Genomic DNA, 22,103 nt, shown 5'->3' on the forward strand with positions numbered 1-22,103 from the left:
CCATTAGTTATCATCTCGATCGAGTGAGAGTCATGGACTGATTAAACTCACTAACCCGATGACTATGCCAAAATCAATGTGGTGAGATTTAGATGACACATTAGAACTCTTTCAAATATTGGAACACTTTCCAATCAAGTTTATCTTGGCCAGGGGTTCCTACAATCAAGACCACCACTAATCGCATAAGATGTTCACCTCACGTAAGAGATCGATGGATCCCATTAACAATCACTTACATCCATATGCCACCACATAGGGACCATACAGTGCATCTCCCATTTGGTAATCGAATGGTTCTTAACAATGACAAATCCCTAGCACCAACATACAAGACAACTGTGTTACCTTCGGTCTAAGGACCAGTAACACAATCAAAGCCTATGATAGACTACAGATCCTTTCATCCATATGATCTATCATATGCGTCACATTCAGTAAGTGTTCCACTAACACCTACCCACATGTATATTATATTCATCTCATGGATTATGGCATGTGACTCACCATCCTTTATCATTAGTATCTCATACTAATCAAATGTAGCATCCCATGTATCAGTCCATAATCGACTAATCATAGTCCATTTCTAAAAAGTCTAAGGATTGGGAATTATCATTAAGAGATCCTTATTACAAAGGTCAATTGTCACATATTCTTAACATTTAAGAATAAGACATTCAACAGGAAATCTAGGGACTTATTCATATATAATGATTGGAAAGTTATGAATGAAGATATGACCTCAAAATATGAAATCATATATTTTATTACATATTGCAATAATTACATCATTAGTCCCATAATTATAATTACCAAATGCCATCTAAATCTAAAATTAGGGCACCAACACTAACACTCGCGACAAGCCTTATGTATACCATGATAATGCCACGCGATGAACCAAGGTATGTAGGGAGTACTCAAAAGCCAACTAGATATAGTGGAGCAATATTTGGTTGAGGTATAGGAGATTTCAAATTTCTTTTCCTTTAGTTTTTCCCTTGTATTTATTGTGGCTCCTAATATTTTGGGTTTTTACTTTGTAAGGAATGTAGCGCCAGGCAATGGCCATAGCAAATTTATTCAATTAAAAAATTTATTTTCAAAAATCGTTACAAAATTTATTAAAAAATTAAATTTAGTGGCGGTTTCGAAAACCGCCACTAAATTAAAAAAAATCATAATTAAAATTAAATTAATATTTGCGGTGATTTTCAAAAACTAAAGCAAAATTCATTAAAAAATTAAATTTAGCGACGGTTTTAGAAAATCGTCACTAAATTAAAAAAATTAAATAATTCAAAATTAAAATTAAATTAACATTTACGGCGATTTTCAAAAATCGCCGCAAAAATTCATTAAAAAATTAAATTTAGCAGCGATTTTTGCTAAATTTAAAAAATTAAATAATTCAAAATTAAAATTAAATTAACATTTACAGCGATTTTTATAAATCGCCAATAAATTCATTAAAAAAATTAAATTTTACTAAAGAAAATAATTAAAAATTAAATTAATAAAAATAAATATAAAATCTTAAAAATAAATTTAAAATTGCATTTAAATTAATAGAAAAATTCATTAAAATTTTAATTTAAAAAGAATAAAAATAAATTTAAGAAAAAATTAATATATAAAATTTTAATAATTTTTAAAAAATATATAAAATCTTCTTTTTTATTTTTAATCAATTAATTTATTTAATTTAACTCAATTAATTTATTTTTAATTTATTCCATTATTCTTTTAAAAAATAATCAATTAATAAATGTTTTTAATATATATTAAAAAATATAAAATATAATTCTGAAAATTAGTTGTTAGATTAGTATATAATATATATATGTGCATATATCACTACAAAAAAACTAACATTTAGCGGCGATTTTTTTTGCATTTAGCGGCAGCTAAGTGATTTAGCGACGGTTTTGAAAACTGTCGCTAAATCAGCCGTCGCGGAGCATTTAGCAGCGATTTTGACCAACCACTGGAATAACCGCCACAAATCATATTTTTTGCGACGGTTTTTAAAATATATAGCGGCGGTTTTTCAACCGCAGCAAAAATTTAAAAAAAATTTAAAATTTTTAATTTTAGCGACGGTTTCTGAAACTGCTGCTAAAATTTAAAAAAAAAATAAAAATTTTATTTTCTCTCACCCACCACCTTTCCCCCGCGCCCACTTGCCCAGCCACGTGGCGAGTCCCCAGTTTCGAACCCACGACCTCCATTGTGCAAGTGCATGCGCCTAACCATCTGATCTGTCAATCCCCTTTGTTATATAATCGCATATATAAATTATATACCAAAACAACCACTACTTTCCAGAATTATATTTTATATTTTTTAATATAAATTAAAAAATATTAATTAATTTATTATTTTTTAAAAAAGTAAAGGAATAAATTAAAAATAAATTAATTGAATTAAATTAACTAAATTAATTGATTAAAAATAAAAAAAATTATATATTTTTTAAAATTATTAAAATTTTGTTAAATTAATTTTTATTTTTATTTTTTTAAATTAAATTTTTAATTAACTAGTGGTGAACCCGTGTGATATATGGGAGAGTTTAATTTAAAATAAAAAAATAAATTTATTATTTTAAATAATTTTAACAAAATTGAAAATTATAATTTTTTTAATCTTTAATCATGTTGAAAAAATTTAAGTTTACTTAATTGTTCACTATTTAATATGCTAATAGATTTAAATTATTAATACAAATTACAAACTGTAAATTATTAATGCAATAAGTATTAATTGTAAGTCATTAATGCAAGTTTTGGAGGGAAATTTCTTTTTTAAAGACTATCGTACTTATATATATATAAAGATACAAATTATAAAATGTAAATTATTAATGCAATAAGCACTAAATATAAATCATTAATGCAAGTTTTGGGGAAAAATTTTATTACTACTTATTATTTCAAAGCAATTGAAAATTTAAAATTACAAAATGTAAATTATTAATACAATAAGTATTAATTACAAATCATTAATGCAACTTTTGGGGGGAAATTTCTTTTTTCAAGACTATCGTACTTTTATATATATAAAGATGCAAATTACAAAATGTAAATTATTAATGCAGTAAGTACTAAATGCAAATTATTAATGCAAGTTTTGGGAGAAAATTTTATTACTACTTATTATTTCAAAGCAATTGAAAATTTAAAATTATTAATGTAAATTACAAAATATAAATTATTAATACTATAAGTATTTAACTACAAATCATTAATGTAAGTTTTGGGAGAAAATTTCTTTTTTTAAGACTATTATACTTTTATATATACAAACATTTTGCAATTAATTTAAATTAAATTTTAAATTGCTTTTTAAGATTTTATATTTCTTTTTATTAATTTAATTCAATTTAATTTTAATTTTGAATTATTTAATTATTTTTAAATTTAGCGTCGATTTTTAAAAACTGCCGCAAATGTTAATTTAATTATAATTATAAATTATTTAATTATTTTTTAATTTAGCGGCCGTTTTTGAAAAACCGCCACTAAATTAATTTTTTTAATGAATTTTACGGCGATTTTTCAAAATCGCTGCAAATGTTAATTTAATTTTAATTATAAATTATTTAATTATTTTTGAATTTAGCAGAAAACCGTTGCTAAATTAAAATTTATTTTTTAATTATTTAATTATTTTCTAAATTTAGCGACGGTTTTTTGAAAACCGCCGCAAAATTGAATGTTTTAATGAATTTTGTGACGATTTTTCAAAATCGTCGCTAAAAATCAATTTTTTTGTAGTGTATGTCAAGGGGTGCTTCGTAGATCAGGCGGTTCACGCGCGCGCACTCACACTTGAGATCCTGGGTTCGAAACTTGAGAAGGGGAAGGCACTGGTATTTAATTTCCAACATTGCCACGTGGCGCGCAAGGGCCAAGCTGCCCGCGGGCGGGGCGGCCGGGCTGGGCCGTGCAGGCAATTAAAAAGGTAAAATTTTAATTTTTGTGGCGGTTTTGAAACCGCCACTAAAATTAAAAATTTAATTTTTTTTAAATTTTTTGCGGCGGTTTCAAAATCGCAGCTAAATATTATAGAAACCGCCGCTAAATAACTTATTTTGTGGCAGTTTTTTAAATCGTCGCAAAAAATATAATTAGCGGCGGTTATTCCAGCGGTTGCTAAAAATCGCCGCTAAACGCTTCGCGATGACTGACTTAGCGACGGTTTCAAAACCGCCGCTAAATGCCAATTTTTTTGTAGTGTGAGGGATATCACTAAACTTGCTAGTTTGTGGAACCCATATGTATTGGAGCCAGACTCAGATCCTTCGAGGCTGATCATGGAGCTCCCCAGGGGATGGAGGTAATTGATGCCTTAGCAAATATTGAGTTCACTGACTTGGATTTCATAGAGGGAGCTCTTGCTTAGAATGATGGGTTCCCTAGGGCTCTAATTTAGGATAAACTTATTCTCGCCCCTTTTTGTATTTTTGGCTCATTACAATTTTTGTATTCTGGGAATTGAACAAATATTAATAGAATGAGTATTCTTTTGGATAACAAATTAGTACTTAGTTGACTAAGTGAGGTCTTAATGCATGCATGAGTTATATGAATGCATGGAGCATAAGTGAGAGCAAAGTAAGATTATAATCATTACCGATAAGGACGTGCCTTTTCTTTATACAAGGTCCAAGTACCCATGTTCCTACATATTCATGGGCACATAAAGAGAATCCAACTCCCCGAGGTAACGAGGATGCCGACCTTTTCCAACTCATGAAGGGTAAAATAGTTGTATAAATTTATAGAAATAGTGAAGTAATTTCAAGGGTGTCAATGTACTTGTTAGGGAAATATGAAATATCCGGCCCTGGGACTTATATTAATATAGAATTTAGAATAAATGTTCAGAGGTTCAAAATAAGATATAAGACATCCCGTATCTAACATCAACCAGGAGTACCATTGCCACCACTTGCGACTAGGGGTGAGACGCGTGCCCTAGTCCACCTACCTCCTTAGACTCGCCAATCTCATCCATAGTCAGAATGTCGCCACTATGCCCCAGAGCTATGTGGGAGGGAGGACACCGACCCATAAAATCCCTTTGTGGAAAGATCTGCCTGTAAGGAATGGTACACGATCCTAGGCGCCCTATTGCAGTGGAAGGGGTGAGTACCAGTAAACTTGCAAAATAGAGGAAATTTCATAAACTCTATTCCTTCCACCAATTGGGCATGAATGTGTAGGGTCAAATGAACAGTCATTTTAAGGGAGCGACCCTAGTATTTGCATTCAAAGATAGTGGAACTGTCTCACAGGAAGTATGTTGGACCTATATAGAAAATACTATTGGGTGGAGAGGACAAGGGCCCTAATGGCTTGAAGCTCACCCAGAGGCACTCTATTTTGTTAATGCGGTTCGATAATTTATATTTGTGGATCTATTTTGTATTAATGGTTCGGTAGCCTGGTGTCATTCCTATAGTCGCAATTAGAAATTGATATTTTGTCGAAGTAGTTTGGTGGAATGTTTATTTTCGCAATCACAATGTTTTGTCGAAGCGATTCAGCAAAGTGCCTACTTTAGCAATAAAATAGCAATTATTAGATAGGGCTCCCTCGACTATGATCATGGGGTAGTTAAATGCTTTTATTTTGGCAATTTGGCCTTTCACCTATGTCCACCCTTAGAGTTTACCTTTAAAAAGTGGTTGTCCTCGTATTTGAATACCAGATAACTTGTGATGTTACCCGAATACTTTTCTTTTAAAACCTCATTTATTCATAATTGTTCAACTTCAAATTCGAGATTATAGGAGATGGGTGTTGGGGTAAACCTAAGGGTTTCCATACCCTCAGCTCCCCAGTCCGGCTCTTAATCTTTCGTTGAGTTGCTGCAAAATAGAGGATACACACATATAAGGGCAGAATGGACAATTCAAGAATTTAAATAGTAAGGATACATAGAAAATAATACTTTGAGGATAATTAGAAAAATATAGGGTATTTAAAAATAATTGATTTGCGTGAGGATTATGTAAGGAGTTTGAAAATTTTCAAGTTATTAAAGGAATAGGACTTGTGGACGTCTAGGGTTTCTCCTCTATATACACTCATATAACCCATATTTTTCCTCACGCCGAAAGAAAAAGAGAGTTTAAGAAGTTGCAGCCACCATTAGCATATCCATAAGTGAGTTTGCGTTGCAATTGTTAAGTCCATTCAGGAAATATCAGGCAAGTTTCTCTCCCTGTAATCTTCTTCTTTAAAGGATTCATGTTTAGCGCAATGATCTTCATATACTGCAAATTCTTCGTTCTCTGATTTTTCAAGTTTTTCGTTTTCAAATTTTAGCACAGTTAATATATATATGTATATATGTCCAGTGAGTTATCTCCCTCATTTGATTGGGCAAGTCCTGTATTTTTCCTTCAACAATTTATTTTAGTGTGATCTTTGTATCATTCCAAATATTGATTCATATCAGTTGGGGTTTTGATCGCCCAAGTTTATTTCGGAATGTTGTAGTGTTGGTAGGTTTGTATCAGAACATGAATACGGGTACCGTATGTTTTTTTCTCATAAGTTGGTTCAGGTGTCCGAATGAAATCCCCCACATCTGGATGGTTTTGTTTGATGTTTGAATCTGGTATCAGAATGACTAGTTGATATCCAGATAGCTTCCATATGTTCTTGTGAGAGATGTCTAGATGAGTCTTCATCATATATGGATGCCTTAATCATATCCAAATATGTCGATTTAGACATCCAAATGAGTACCCTATATCCGGATGCTCTCTCTTTCCATCCGAATGTAAATATGCATATATGTGAGTGATATCCGAATGGGTGCAAGTTCTTTTTGTGAGTAATATCTGAATAACCACTAGATACATTCGGATGAGTCCAAATGGCATCCGAATGGGCCCTTGTGATATCCGAATGGCCCTCACATTCTTTAAGCCTTCACATTCGAATAACCCCATTGACATCCAAATGGCCTGAATTACATCCGAATGTGTGAGCCATGCATCTGAATGCTAGCATATGGTATTCGAATACCCTTGTATCTAAAATCCCCATATATGAATACTCCATACGTTATTCAAATGTGGTCCTAAGTCTATCCGAATACAAGTTATTATTTGAATGCAAGGTTAAATATTCATGAATATTAAAAATCTCATATCAGAATATGATAAAACTAACATGCTTATGCCGTCAACTGAGAGTCCTAAGAGCTACACAATTTAGTAACTTGATGATGGTTATATCATGTGCATAGTATCGTTATGTGTTATGTTACGATATTTTGTGCATACATCCTGATATGAGCATAGAGTATGACTTTATGCGGAGCACTTCATATATGTGTGTGGGCATGTATATGTGTATTGCATTGCAGTATGCGCGCGAGGCAGCTTAGTCCGCGGGGATCCCATATGTTTAGTTTCAGTTCAGGGGCGCAAGGCCCACGGTTCAATTTTAGTTTTAGTTTCGTTCGCCCAGTGATGACCAGGGAACTAGGGGCACAAGACTCACAATATGTGCTTATAGTTTTTATGGTTGCAAATTTCAGTTTAGATAGGTATATATTTCAGATTATGTGGGAAGGGTCGAAGTTGCTTACCTGTATTATACAGTTGCTTACCTGCGTTGATACTTATCATATGTAAGCAGCAACCATGCAGTTGATTAATAATCCCTCAATGCAAGAACAATTGATGTTTCATGAGTATTGATGTTCCTTGACTCAGCTACTATTTTGTTTCATGTTATTACTTCCTGAACCTTGTGACTCACCTTGTATTCTTCACCATTCTAGGTCATAGCAGGGGAGTTCCAGACGTTGGGCCTAGCAGTGTCGAGCAGTAGAGAATGTATAGGGAGTCGCTCAAAAATCAAAAGGTTTCTAGGAGTTGAGATTTTTAGAATATTATATTTTTAGTTGAGGGATTTCCTTAGTCAGTAGTATCTGTTAGATGTACGTCCCTCAAGGACAAGTGATTATTGTTTCAGTTTATGTTGAACTCTCACAATTCAGAATTTTGTTATAGTAGAGTTTTTTAAGGTGTTTTTCAGTTATGATGTGACTAGTTTAGCAAATTTTTTGATGATTCTAGATTTTCAGATTTATTGTGAGTATTTATCTTATTTTATTTTCCAATAATATCTATTTCCTGATTACTTCAAGAGAAGGGGTGTTACATATAAACAATAGGCAGGACCCACGGTCGAGTCTGGAGACTCTTTCTGGGAGTACGATTAAAGAGGTCAGAGGGACTGGAGACATTTTCGGGGTAAGGCCTCGATGACTGTCTCTGGGTGGTCCCGAAGAGGGCTTTCGAGGCCACCAGGTGGCTTTTGTTTGGGAGACTCGAAAGGTATCTTCAGACTTCTGCAAAATGGATAGGCTAGACCATCCTGGGTAAACCCTTTGGGGGCTTGGGAAGTTATCGTCTTGAAAACTCTCTGGGGAAGGACTTATCGAGAGGATACTTAAGAGTTAAGAAATTTTTAGAACACCCCACAACATTTTCAATGGTGGGTTACAAATCTAGAATGCTACGGGAGAAGAATAGTGAAAGAAGAAAAAGATAAGGTAGCCAAGTGTTCAAAATCAAGTTTTCGGTTAATGGGTGTCTCGTCAAAATCAAATGAAATTGAATTTTGATTTGTGGGTATCATCAATAAAAACTAAGGCTGCGTTCTCTTTGCTTTTTAATTTTTAGTTGAGTTTTGAATTCGTTTTTAGTTTTCTGTTTTGCTAGTTTGTTTTTAGAAAATAAAAAATGCATTCTCTTTGTCATTTTGAAAAATTATTTCTCAAAACAGAAAATTAGAAAATATATTCTCTTTGAAATTTTGAAAATAATTTTTTAATAATATTTTATTTAATAAATTTGATTATTCAGTAAATTAGAAATATTTAATGTTAATATATTATTAAAAAAATATATACATTTTAAAATAATGAATTTTATAATATTTTTTTTCATTACAATAATAAAATATGAATAAATAAATAAATAAATATGTTTTAAGTTTGGAGTTTATTTTGGATGAAAATAGTGAAAATAATTTTTTGTTATTTTAAGTTTTCTTTACTAATTTTTTTTATTTTTAAAAATAATAAAGAGAACGCGTTTTCATTATTTTAAAAAATCAAAAACTAAAAATCACTTAAAAAAAAAAAAACAAAACCTAAATTTCTCGATCCAGATTTGCCCAATGTCAGCCATGGAAATGAAATCTAGGATCCTGGATAACTCGCAGAATTACTTACTTTTGAACCTCGAGTTTGAATGTATTCCTTATAACCGCCGAACATGTGATGTGGTTGCGTTTTGTTCGTGGAAAAAGATTATCCAAGGGAGTTCAGGGTGGCTGAGAAGAGATGTAATTAGTATTTAATTAATTTAATTTAAGTGAATTAGGACTTAATTAAGAGCGCTTGCGATGGGAAAAGTGCCCAATTAATTTAATTTAAGTGAATTAGGACTTAATTAAGAGCGCTTGCAATGGGAAAAGTGCCCCCAGACAAAAAAAGAATCACAGAAAATTTTAAAAATACTTTTATATAAATAACTCAAAAGCATAAAAAATATCTAATAACAATTTATTCTTACATAAATACAACCAATCAAATCTGAATGTCATGTGAGGGTAGTTTGCATGTCGGTATTTTTATATTTTTTTTAAATTTATAATAAATATCTTAATTAAAATATCTGAATACTATTTTGAAAAGATAAGAGGGAGGGGGTGGTTTGGTCATTGGAGTGAAAATAATTACTTGCGCACTAAAGGCCATTCCAGTTTTTCCTGAAAGGGACAGAGAGAGAGAGAGAGAGAGAGAGAGAGAGAGAGAGAGAGCCCACAGCACTGATCACAGGATGGATGGATGGCAGCTGTCTCCAGTCCATTTCCCTCCCAAATCAAAAGAAAGCCAAAGCCATCTCTCTCTCTCTCTCTCTTCTTTAGTAGTAGGAGGCAGTTCTTCTTTATACTATTATTATTATTATATAAGTAGGGCAGTGGCTTGTCTCAGATCATCTCCCAAATTAACCTCACCCTCACCCTCACCCTCGCCCTCACCTCACCTCACCACCCCCTTCTCCCTCGCCCGCCCGGCGGCCATTGTCCCTACGGCCGGCCCAAAGATGTCTGTGGCGCCTTTATTCTTCTTCTTCTACTTCTTTGTTGTGTTATGGCTTTTCCACTCTACTGCATGTGCTTCATCTCCGCCATCACAAACATCGTCAGTTCAACGAACACTTGACCTAATGAAGCCCCAATACTACAACCCACCAAAGCTTCCCCCGCGAACCCTCTCTTCCTCGAAGAAGTTCGAGGGCTCGTCGGATCTGGTCCATCTCCGGTATCACATGGGCCCCGTCCTCTCTTCGCCCATCAACATTTACCTCATCTGGTACGGCAACTGGGCTCCCTCCCATCGCCTTCTCATCAAGGACTTCATCCTCTCCATCTCCACCACCAACCACCGCGCCGCTCCCTCCCCCTCCGTCTCCGAGTGGTGGCGCACCGTCTCCTTCTACACCGATCAGACCGGCGCCAACATCTCCCGCTCCGTCCTCATCGCCGGCGAGTTCTCCGACCACCGCTACTCCCAGGGCTCCCACCTCACCCGCCTCTCCGTCCAGCAAGTCATCGCCAATGCCGTCCGCAGCGCCCCCTTCCCTGTCGATCACAAGCACGGCATCTACCTCATCCTAACCTCCGGCGACGTCACCATGCAGGATTTTTGCCGCGCCGTCTGTGGCTTCCATTATTTCACCTTCCCCTCCATGGTCGGCTACACCCTACCCTACGCCTGGGTCGGCAATTCGGGCAAGCAGTGTCCCGAAGTGTGCGCATACCCGTTCGCCATTCCGGGTTACATGGGTGGAGGCGGGCCGGCTGCCTTGAGCCCTCCCAATTCGGATGTGGGTGTAGATGGCATGATCAGCGTCATCGGGCACGAGCTCGCGGAGCTGGCGTCGAACCCGTTGGTGAATGCCTGGTATGCGGGCGAGGACCCGACGGCTCCGACGGAGATCGGGGATTTGTGCGAGGGGTTGTACGGAACGGGAGGCGGAGGCGGGTACATTGGGCAGGTGATGAGGGACGGGGCCGGTCGGACCTTCAATTTGAACGGCAGGAGGGGGAGAAAGTTTTTGGTACAGTGGGTTTGGAGCGATGTGTTGAAGGCCTGTGCGGGTCCGAACGCTCTCGACTAGTCGGTGCTTAATTTAAGAACCCCCTAGCCCTACGACCTAGACAGACCCGAGTGTGTATTTTTGAAAAATAAAGCTATATTCTTCCTATTACTAAAATTAAAAATACCACTATTTAGTATATGCTATAATATAGGAAGGGAGGAGGATGAATTTTTTCTTTCTTTTCATTTTTTTATTTTTTGTATTTTGTTTTGTTTTTATCGGTATGATTTTGGTTCATTGTAGATTAGATGTATAAAGGGCGAACGAATGGATTGTTAGAATCTGTATACGGTGATTTATTTGCTTATGTTCAATTACATCTGATTTTTTTTTCTAATTTATTTGCATAGGCTGCGAGTCCTTCAGTTATGATTACCTCGCCGGGTTCATGATTGAGTGAGTGGTAATGGATTGGATAATACTAACGAAACGAATATCATTAGTTACGAAAGCAAAACCAAATCAGAACAGGATGGAAGCTGATCAAAGATCAAAGACATATTATTGGGTGAAATGCTCATCAAAGACTATTGGCTTGGATTGGAGTTAATTTTTTTTACTGAAATTAAAAATTATTAAATAAGTTATTTTATTTTTAAATTTTACAACCTATTAATTATTATTATTATAGTGAATGCTATTTTAATTTTAAATTTCACAAGTCAAAACCCCTGAGCCTCAGAAGTTTTTGCTTGGGGCTCGTTATTTCTTACCAAGCAAGCATCGCTTTTCCCAGGTATGGCATTTCTTCTTGGGCATAGCTCTTCTCATTTTCGAGTAGGCATTTCTCCCCAAATGGTCATTCCTTCTCGGGTGGAGCCTTTCCTCTTGGGCCCTCCGAGTTCCTAAATGCAAGACACATGGCCCTCCACAGCCTTGGGAATGCGAGACAAGTGTCCTTTTGAGTTTCTCGAGAATTGCACCTATAAATACCTAGCTAAAAGACAGGGAAATAGACTTCCACTTTTGATAACATCTACACATTTAGTGCATACATTCTACATTTGTTTTCGTTCGATATTGACGTAAGCATCAAATGGTCTTTGTGGGCGAGAAATCCTTGCTAGCCTTCTAACCGTTCTCTGTGGTATAGCTACCTTCTCGAAACAATCAACCCTTTTCTTGGAGTAAGCAACCTTCTTCCAGGATTAGTGCGCTCTCTTCTTAGAAGCTAACTAGCCAGACGAGTTCATCCTTCACGGGTGAGTGCGTTCTTCCTAGATAGATCATTTTTCCCGGATAATGTGCTTTTCCCGGATAATGTATTCTTCCCAGACTGTTCATTCTTCTTGGGACATGCCTTTTTTCCCCGAGCCAACTCATTCCTCCAAGAGTTTAACCTCCGGAAGTCCATCCTCCCAGAGCCCATTCCTTTCTCCCAACGAGCATCGTTGCCCAGAGCCAAACACAGACATCTAGAGATCGTTCTCGTATTACAAATCTCAATTGTTATATTTTGACAACAATTTGACGCCGTCTATGGGAATACAACGAAAAGTTAGATAAGATGATATGGACTACCAAGTTTGCTAGTCAGGATCACCCACTCAATTACTCACGAAGAAATGTTTGAACCCAAACTGGCACTACCGGATAGCGCAGTCAAGTCAACCCCCAGAGCCCCGAGTCTCAGAATTTTTTACTAGGGCTCGTTATTTCTTACTGCTCATAGCTTTTCCCCCCAGGCATGACATTTCTTCCTGAGCATAGCTTTTCTTTCCGAGTAAGCATTTCTCCCCAAATGCATCATTCCTTCCCAGGTGTAGCCTTTCCTCTTAGGCCCTCCAAGTTCTTGAATGCAAGACACATGGCCCTCCACAGCCTTGGGGAAGCGAGACAAGTGTCCATTCGAGATTCTCGAGAATTACACCTATAAATACCTAGCTAGAAGATAGGGAAATAGACTTCCACTTTTGGTAACATCTGCACTCATTTAGTGCATACATTCTACATTTGTTTTTGTCCGATACTGACTTAAGCATCGAAGGGTCTTCGCGGGCAAGAAATCCCTGCTAGCCTTCTAACCGTTCCTCGTGGTAGTAGTCGCTTTCTCGAAATAATTAGCCATTTTCCCAGAGTAAGCAACCCTCTTCCAAGATCAGTGTGCTTTCTTCTTGGAAGCCAGCTAGCTGGACCAGTTCATCCTTCTCGGGTCAATGCATTCTTCCTGGACAGATCATTTTTCCCGAACAATGTGCTTTTCTCGAACAAGGTATTCTTCCTAGATTGTTCATTCTTCCTGGGACGTGCCTTTTTCCCAGAGCCAACTCATTCCTCCCGGAGTTCGACCTCCCAAAATCCGTCCTCCCAGAGCCCATTCCTTCCTCCCGACAAGCACCGTCACTCGAAGCTGAACACAAACTTCCAACGATCATTCCCATACTACAAATCTCAATTGTTGTATTTTGGAAACAACAATTTGACGTCGTCTGTGGGAACACAAAGAAAAGAAGTTAAGATGGTAAAGACTACTAGGTCTGTCGATTAGGGCATCCCACTCAATCACTTATGAAGAAATGCTTGAACTCGAACTGGCGTTACTAGAGAGCCCAGTCAAGTCAACCCCCAAAGCCCCGAATCTTAGAATTCAACATAAACAAAGAGATCTATTCCAAGAATGCTCCTCATACTGAGGGCAACTTGGTTGCTAGGAAAGGGAGTGTGGGGATTAGAAGGCTATCTGAGCAAGGAGAGGTGCATCTCACAGAGGTTAGGGGGCACCATACTGTATAGGCCTCGCTTGCAGCCCTAATTCAACAAGAGAGGAACTCCTTGATCAATCGTCAAGTCCAAGGGGAAATCCAACAACCATGGTAAGTCACCCCAGACTGTTTGGAGTTACTCCACCCATCGTCCCGTTAACTAATTACGAGAAACTCAAGCGGAACTACAAAGAGTTAAGAAGGAACAATGACGAGCTCAAAAGGCTTCATGTTGCAAGAGATAATGCCAAACGTCTAGTTTCCTTATACTGGACCTTCAACCATCGAGGGAAGAGGACAACTTTCTCACTATAAGCATCAGAGGGGTAGTCAACAAGGAGCACAGATAAAAACATCCAAGCCGAATACCTAGGTCCCGACTCAAGGAGATTCATGAGCCAAGTGAAGACTACGAATAGGGAAATCTCCAATATATGAAGAAATTGCCGAAAACACCCCATCTAGAGGAGGCAACATTTGAATTAGGCCCTCTACCTACGTCCACCTACAGTAGAAAATATCGCCCAAGAACTACTTAAAGTTGTAGATATTAAACAACTGATAGAAGAGGTTTTGGAGCAAAAGCAGGTGATAACCACCCCTAAAGAGGCAAGCACAAAGGGGTTCCCATTATTTGACAAGCTCCTATAGCAGCCCGTACAACCATGGTTCAAGCTACCCCAACTGTCGGTGTACTTTGGAAGGAAAGATCCAAACAACATGTACAACTCTTTGAGGCAGTGGCCATGCTTCACGGCTGGAGTGAAGTCACTAGACGTCAAGTGTTCCCCCTTTCCTTGGAAAAATAAGCGCACCAATGGTTAATTGAATTGCCAACTAGACAAACAGGGTCATTTTATTAGTTGAAAAATGAGTTTATGGAAGCATTTGCGACTTATGTGCCTAAAAAAAAAGATCCTATGTATTTGATGAGCCTTTAGCAACGACAAAATGAGTCACTGAAGCAATATATCGAGCGCTTTTGGTGTGCCACCCTTGAAGTAAAAGATCTACCTACCAGCTTAGTTGTGATCGCCCTACTCCACGGGACTACCTTTAATCTTCTAAGCGAGTCTCTAGCGTTTTCCTAACCTACCTTGCTGGTAGAAATGTTCTCTCGGGTAAACCAATTTGTGGTATAGATGGAGATTTTGAGGACCTATGAAACCAAGAAGAGAGAACAGTAGAATAAAGCCGGATCAAGTAAAGATGAGAAGATACCCCAATGGGATAATCTCCCAAAAGTGTAATTCTAAAACTTTACCCCCATTTTTGAGTCAAGGCCAACCATACTCTCTTTCGTAGCTCACACTATGCTAATCATCTTTCCTTGCCCAAGTCAACCATTAGGAAGGAATTTGGACGCCTTTTACAAGTTTCATGAATGCTCGAGGCACTCAACTGAGCAGTGAAGAGAATTGCATAACTAGATTTAGTAGTTGATTAGGCAAGGCAAACTGTATCGGTTCCTGCTAAACAAACCCAAACCACTACCCGATAAGTGACAAGAATTGAGGTAAGAAAATCACAGGTGACCTCTCTTCCTGAGGCAAGACAATCAAAGGAGACGAGATAATTCGCATGCAAGGTGAAGGGAGAAGGAAAGAAACCAAATGAGGAATGAAATAGCCCAAGTCCCTGAGAGGAACGACAACACAATATACATGGATTTCTGTGGTACAACAGTAGGAATGTACACGTACAATATTGGGATTTCTGTAGCAGCCTCACATATACATGGATTTATGTGGTATAACCATAGGAAAGTACACATACACCATACATCCTTAAGTATCTTATCTATTATTTACAATACAATATTGGGATTACACAGTACACAAATAAATCCAAAACTCTAAATCAGTCAAGCACCACCTCCTTGTCCTTGCTCGTACTGGCACTTAGAGTACCTAATATGCTTGACATACTTGGAACGTTGAATGTTCCAAGGGTATAAAACACCCAAGTTAGATAATTACATCTAAGTGAGTGGTACAAGGAATGAAACAATGCATGCACGAGCAATATGCAATTATGCCAGGAAATAAGTATGAAATCTCCTAAGATCATGTCAATATAAAACCACCCATGTGGTAGCCATGGCAAGATGTTGCCATGTCCGAACCTCTCGGCCCCCTTACACAGGCACGAGATAGGCTCTTTACTTGTCATGTTTGAACCCCTCGACCCCCTTACACAAGCTCAAGGTAGCCTCATTACACAAGCCCACGTGGTCAGCCCCCTTACACAGGCCCCCGTGGTAGTTCACGCATAACAAGCCACCAACTAGCCACAGTCACCAAAATGACATGATGTATGACAAAAGTAGAAGGAATATAATATGCAAGCCACAAGCCACAGACGAGAGTCATCGTGATCAAACTCAATGCAACAAATTAGAAATGATATGCTCGAAACAAAGGAAACATGAGACATAAGCAACAAACCACCCACAAATGAAACCAAGAGTGATCAAAAGGGAGCAAGAAGCATGCATAAACCACTAACCTTAACCTTTTACCTTTCGAAGTTACTATTTATAGGGTTCGGGTTTAAGTTTCGCTATAGTTACACAAAATTCGAGGCATCAACTTAAGATAATTTTATACAAAGTTGTAGGAAATTAAAAGAGATTGGAAACGGGAAAATTTCAACAAGAGAGGGCCCCGCATGTGTCGCCATTCGCCACCAGAAGGGTGGCCACCTGCGGCCACTCACAGTAGTCCAGGGCGTGTGTGTTACACATGCCGCTGCCCCTTCCACTAGATTTTTGGGCTGCCGATTAGAACGGCCATATCTCCCTCATTATAGCTCTGTTTCGCTTCCCGTTTGAACCTACACCTCCCACTCTCTTCCCTTTACAAGATTATAAAGTTAAACAAAACTTACCTTGCTGTTTTCTAGAGATTCTGGCGACACGCAATTTCTCTGATGAGGCTTGTATCTCCTTTGTTCCTTCACCGATTTCCCTTGTTTTTCTTGAAAAATCTCCTATTCTCTCTCAAGAATAGACTCCCCTCCCTCAATTCTCTCACATGGCTCCAAACTTGCCACAAATTCTTATGAATTGATTGGATTTAGGCCTATTTATAGAAATTTTGGCCAATTAGATTGTGCCACATGAAGGGACACTAGGCCATTTAGGAATGGCCAATTGCAGATTTTTTGTTGGCCTTCATGATGGCTAAGTTTTTGGTTTTTATAGTTTTGGCCCACAATTTTCATAAATTGCACTTTCACCCCTCGTAACTCTGAGAATCTCATTTTGGCCCTCAAAATGCATCCCTCCATTTCTAGGTATTCTTATAATGCTCCTTGCTCTTTTGGGTACCATTCTTGGCTCCAAAATGATCTCCAAATATTTTTAGAAAATTACACTTTTGCCTGAAACCTCCTAAAACATACTATATTTTGCCTGAAATCCATCTGTTCCTTCTTGAATCTTGAATCCATCTTATTTTCATTAAAAGGGACCATTTCTATAAAAGTCCTAGGTGTTACACGCGATATTTGAAGGTGAGAACATGGACGAAGATTCATCCTCAACTCGCAAGGCTTACGCTTGCTAGACACTACATGTTGATTTGGTGGTTCGGGTAGACGAAGATAAGGACCTGATTATTTTCACTCCAGAGGACCAAGCGGACGTGTTGGTGCCTCAAGATGATCCATTAATAATCTCAATAGTAATAGTTAAACATTCCATTGTGCAAACTTTGATAGACAGTGGGAGTTCAATTAACCTTTTATATTGGAATTGCTTTAAAAAAATGAACATCACGCACGACTAGCTGAAGACGGTGTCATTCCCCCTGTACAGATTTACCGGAGAGGCTGTACTAGTAGTTGGATCGATACAATTGCCCATCACGTTGGAGGAACATCCCCAAATTGTCACTTGGCAGGTCAACTTTATCGTAGTATGAACGCACTCACCTACCTACAACGTGATCTTGGGATGGTCCCTTATCAACAATATGAGGGTAGTAATTTCATTGGGGTACTTATTGATGAAAATCTCCACACCTCATAGAATTGGACAAGTTAGGGGGGATAAAAAAAAAACAAGAGTTTCTTACATTAGCTCAACAAAAAACATTAAGGGGAAAGAAAAGATGGCCTCAGACGAGACGGTGATGATCAGTGGGCAAGCCTTTAACACTGCCAAGCCCCAATCGATAGAGACCCTCGAGGCAGTCCATTTGGAAGGAAACAACAAGGAACAACTGGTGTACGTAGGGTACCATTTATCCAAATAGGAAAAGGAGGAAATTATCGAGTGCTTAAGATCCCACACGGATATATTTACTTGCTCGCTAGCTGACATAGCTGAAATTGATCCAAAAATCATCTCCCATCACCTAAACGTTCACAAAGATGCTAAACTGGTGAAATAGAAGAAGAGGCATATTTCCCAAGAACGCCTTAAATGCTTGGAGGAGGAAGTTAACAAACTTTTAGAGGCAAGCTTCATCCGCTACGTGTAATACCCCGAATGGTTGGCCAATATGGTGATGGTAAGAAATCCAATGGGAAGTGGCGAGTTTGTGTTGACTTCACGGATCTCGACAAGGCCTACCCAAAGGAATCCTATCCTCTCCCTTGAATTGATCACCTGGTGGATGAGACATTAGGATATGTTATGTTGAGTTTCCTCGATGCTTTCTCCGAGTATCACCAGATTAGCATGTATCCCCCGGATATCAAAAAGATAGATTTTATCACTGCGAAGAGAACTTATTGCTATCAGGTGATGCCATTTGGATTGAAAAATATATTTACCACATATTAGTGGATGGTAAATAAATTCTTCAAAGACTTACTGGGAATTTTAATGGAAGCGTATGTGGACGACATGATAGTCAAAAGCAAACAGGACGAGCCACAAGCCAAGAAGCTATCTCTAAAATTTTTGGGGTACATGATCACTCAACAGGGGATAGAGGCCAACCTCAAAAAGGTATAGGAAGTAATTGACATGTAGTCTCCTTTGATTGTGATGGAGGTATAGCGATAAATTGGGTGTCGGCAGCCCTAGGTCGATTCCTCTCGAAGTTAGCTCAGAGAAGCCTATGATTTTTTAAAGCTTTAAATGGGGGAAAGAATTTTCAATGGACAAAGGATTATGAAAAGGCATTCCAGAAGCTAAAGTCCTACTTGAAGGAGATACCCTTGCTGACATGACCCAACACCGGAGAGCCCCTATACATGTACTTGGGAGCTAGCCATTACGCAATCATTGTGGTACTGATTAAAAAGGTGGAATAGGTTGATCAACTAGTTTATTATGTAAGCAAAGTTCTACAAGGGGCTGAGATGCCACAACTCGTATACCAAAAAGGTGGCTTTAGCATTGGTGATAACAACTAGAAAATTGAGACCCTACTTCCAAGTCCACATCGTTATAGTGCTAATAGACCAGCTGCTGAGACAAATCTTACAAAAGTTGGAGTGCTCAGGGTGCTTGACTAAGTGGGAAATAGAACTTAGTGAATACGACATCAGTTTCGAACCCAAGAGGGCCATAAAGGGTAAATATCTCACTAATTTTATTGTTAAGTGCACACACATTCCAAAACTTGAAAATGCTTCCCCCCACAAAATGGTTAATCTTTGTTGATGGAGCTATGAGCTCCAAAGAAAGTGAGTGGGAGTAGTACTAATCTCCCCTAAAGAAGAAATCCTGGAGTACTAGCTGCAGTTCATCTTCCCAAGCTCTAACAACATAGCTGAATATGAAGCTCTTATAGCCAACATGAAATTGGCGCAGAAATTGGAAGTTTTGAGGCTCGTGGCCCACAACAATTCCTAGCTAGTCATGTAATAGTTTCAGGGATCTTTTGAGACCAAGGAACCCATTCTAGTGCAGTACCTATAGAAAGTTTGGGAACTGGCGCATACTTTTGATAGTTTTGATCTTGTCAAGATAAATCGGTCCCTTAACCAGCATACTAATGCCTTATCCAAATTGGCCACAACAAGAGGCACCCCTAGGCGGCCGATTCACATGGAGATCCTCTAAAAACCAAGTGTGGAAGAAAATGATGAGGTAACCACTACTCACTGCATTACTGCACAAGAAGATCGAAGAACACTTATACTGGACTATCTGCTTAACCAGGAGCTCTTGGACTCTCCCTCGTGTTAGTGTTAGTACCCTTAGATTTAGATGACATGTAGTAGTTATCTTTTGGGGGTGTGTGAGCTTTCCTGATATTAAATGTGGATGACATCCTCTTAATAGGGAACGATGTTGGCATGTTGATGTTAATAAAACTTTGGTTGTCCAATAAATTCTCTATGAAGGATTTGGGAAATGTGACTTATATCTTGGGAATCTAGGTTTATAGAGATAGAGTGAAGAGATTAATAAGTCTCTCATAGAGTTTGAACATAGAAAAGATACTAAAGAGGTTTTTATACCTTTTAGGTATGGAGTTCACCTCTTTAAGGGCATGTCTCATAAGACAACAGAGGAGAGACAACATATGGAGAAAATTCCCTATGGCTCAACTATTGGGAGTCTGATGTATGTTATGCCATGTACAAGACCTAATATCATATTTTCTATGACTGTTACGAGCAGGTATCAGTCTAATCTAGGTTTGAAACACTGGATAGTAGTAAAGTGTATCCTTAAGTACTTGAGAAAGACTAAGCATTTTCTATTGGTGTATGGAAAAGGTGATCTCCCTGTTGATGGGTTCACATATTCAGATTTCCAATCTAATATGGATGATAGAAAGTCTACGTCCGGGTTTGTGTTTGTCTATAATGGAGGGGTAGTAAGCTACAAGAGTTCCAAGCAAGAAATAACTATGGACTCCACTATGGAAGCTGAATATGTTGTGACATGTGATGTTGCAAAGGAGGTTGTTTCGATAAGGAAGTTCCTTGCTGAACTAAAGGTGGTTCCATCCCTTGAGTTGTCGATATCTCTATATTACGACAACAATGGGGCTATTGCATAGGCTATGGAACCCAAGTCTTACTAGAAATCCAAACACATTGAGCAGTGCTTCCATCTAGTCTGAGAGATCATGGCACGTGGAGACGTATAGCTGTAAAAGATCACACCATTAGAGAATGTCGTGGACCCACTGACTAAAGCACTACCTTAGGCTCACCTTGATCGCCACCTAGAAAGGATGGGTATTAGATGCCAGACAACTCTAGAATAGGTACCTGTAAGCTATAAATTAGTATTAGTGCAAGTAGAAGATTGTTAGTGTTAGTGTCCTTAATGTTGGATTTAGATGACATCTAAAAGTTGTATTTTCGGAACTAATGATGTAAATCTTGCAAATATAATAAAATATATTTTCATATTTCAAGGTCATATCTTCATTCATACCTCTCCAATCAATATATATGAATGAGGCATTAGATTTCCTAATAAAAGTTTTATTCATAAGTGTTATGAATATGTGACAAAGACTTTTGGATTAAAGATTTCTTAAAGTGATTTGCAGTCCTTAGATTTCTCAAAAGAGGGCTATGATTAATCAATTATGGACTGTTACATGGGTTACTACCTCTGATTAGTTGAGAAAATAATGATAAACAATGATGAGTCGCATGCCATAATCCATGAGATGGATATAGTAGACATGTGGGTAGATGTTAGTTGAATATCTATTGTGATACACTAGTTAGTCAACTACTAACCTTTACGCTTGGCCTTTTCAAATTAGCTTAACCACAACCACAACATTTTCACAGGACAAGGTGTAACCTTTACAACCTGGCTTTTCAAGTAGGCTAAGCCACAACCACTGCCTTTTAAAGGTTAAGGCGTAACCTTTTACAAATTTACAAAAAGATTGTGAAAAGAATGTGGTCATTCATCTCCTCTCACATGACACGCTCCTCCTGACTGGACCCCTTAAGAAGTCCATAAGGAACTGGTCGATCAAGACGTATGTGATTCCCTTAAAATTTTAAACCAATTTTAAATTCCTCAGCTAGTCTATAAAATTAGGTTCTGTCAAAATGATTTTGTCCAGATTGTGAGAAAATAGGTTTGACTCATTTTCCATTTTAAAAGAGATTAGCTACAAAAGAATTTAAAGTTTTACAGTTTGATTATCTTGAAAAATACAATTAATTTTGGTCTTGTGAATTAAAGGTACCTCCCACTAACTTTTTTTGAAGCCACACTTCCCAAGGTGGTGAATGCGAATCCCGATGGA

General features: G+C 37.7%; 1 protein-coding gene across 1 annotated transcript; it reads left to right on the forward strand.

Annotated features, from left to right (window-relative positions):
- Positions 1 to 9,969: 9,969 nt before the first annotated feature.
- LOC127801000 (protein EXORDIUM-like 5) lies at positions 9,970 to 11,526 on the forward strand. The gene has a single exon (XM_052335739.1). The coding sequence runs from the start codon at positions 10,151 to 10,153 to the stop codon at positions 11,225 to 11,227; it is 1,077 nt and encodes a 358-aa protein (XP_052191699.1). The 5' UTR covers positions 9,970 to 10,150; the 3' UTR covers positions 11,228 to 11,526.
- Positions 11,527 to 22,103: the final 10,577 nt, after the last annotated feature.

The sequence above is a fragment of the Diospyros lotus genome, chromosome 5, assembly GCF_014633365.1.
Source record: "Diospyros lotus cultivar Yz01 chromosome 5, ASM1463336v1, whole genome shotgun sequence".
Taxonomy (NCBI): Eukaryota; Viridiplantae; Streptophyta; class Magnoliopsida; order Ericales; family Ebenaceae; genus Diospyros; species Diospyros lotus.

Excerpts from the sequence above, each read along its gene's own strand:
- LOC127801000 (XM_052335739.1), top strand. The coding sequence starts at position 10,151 with ATGTCTGTGGCGCCTTTATTCTTCTTCTTCTACTTCTTTGTTGTGTTA.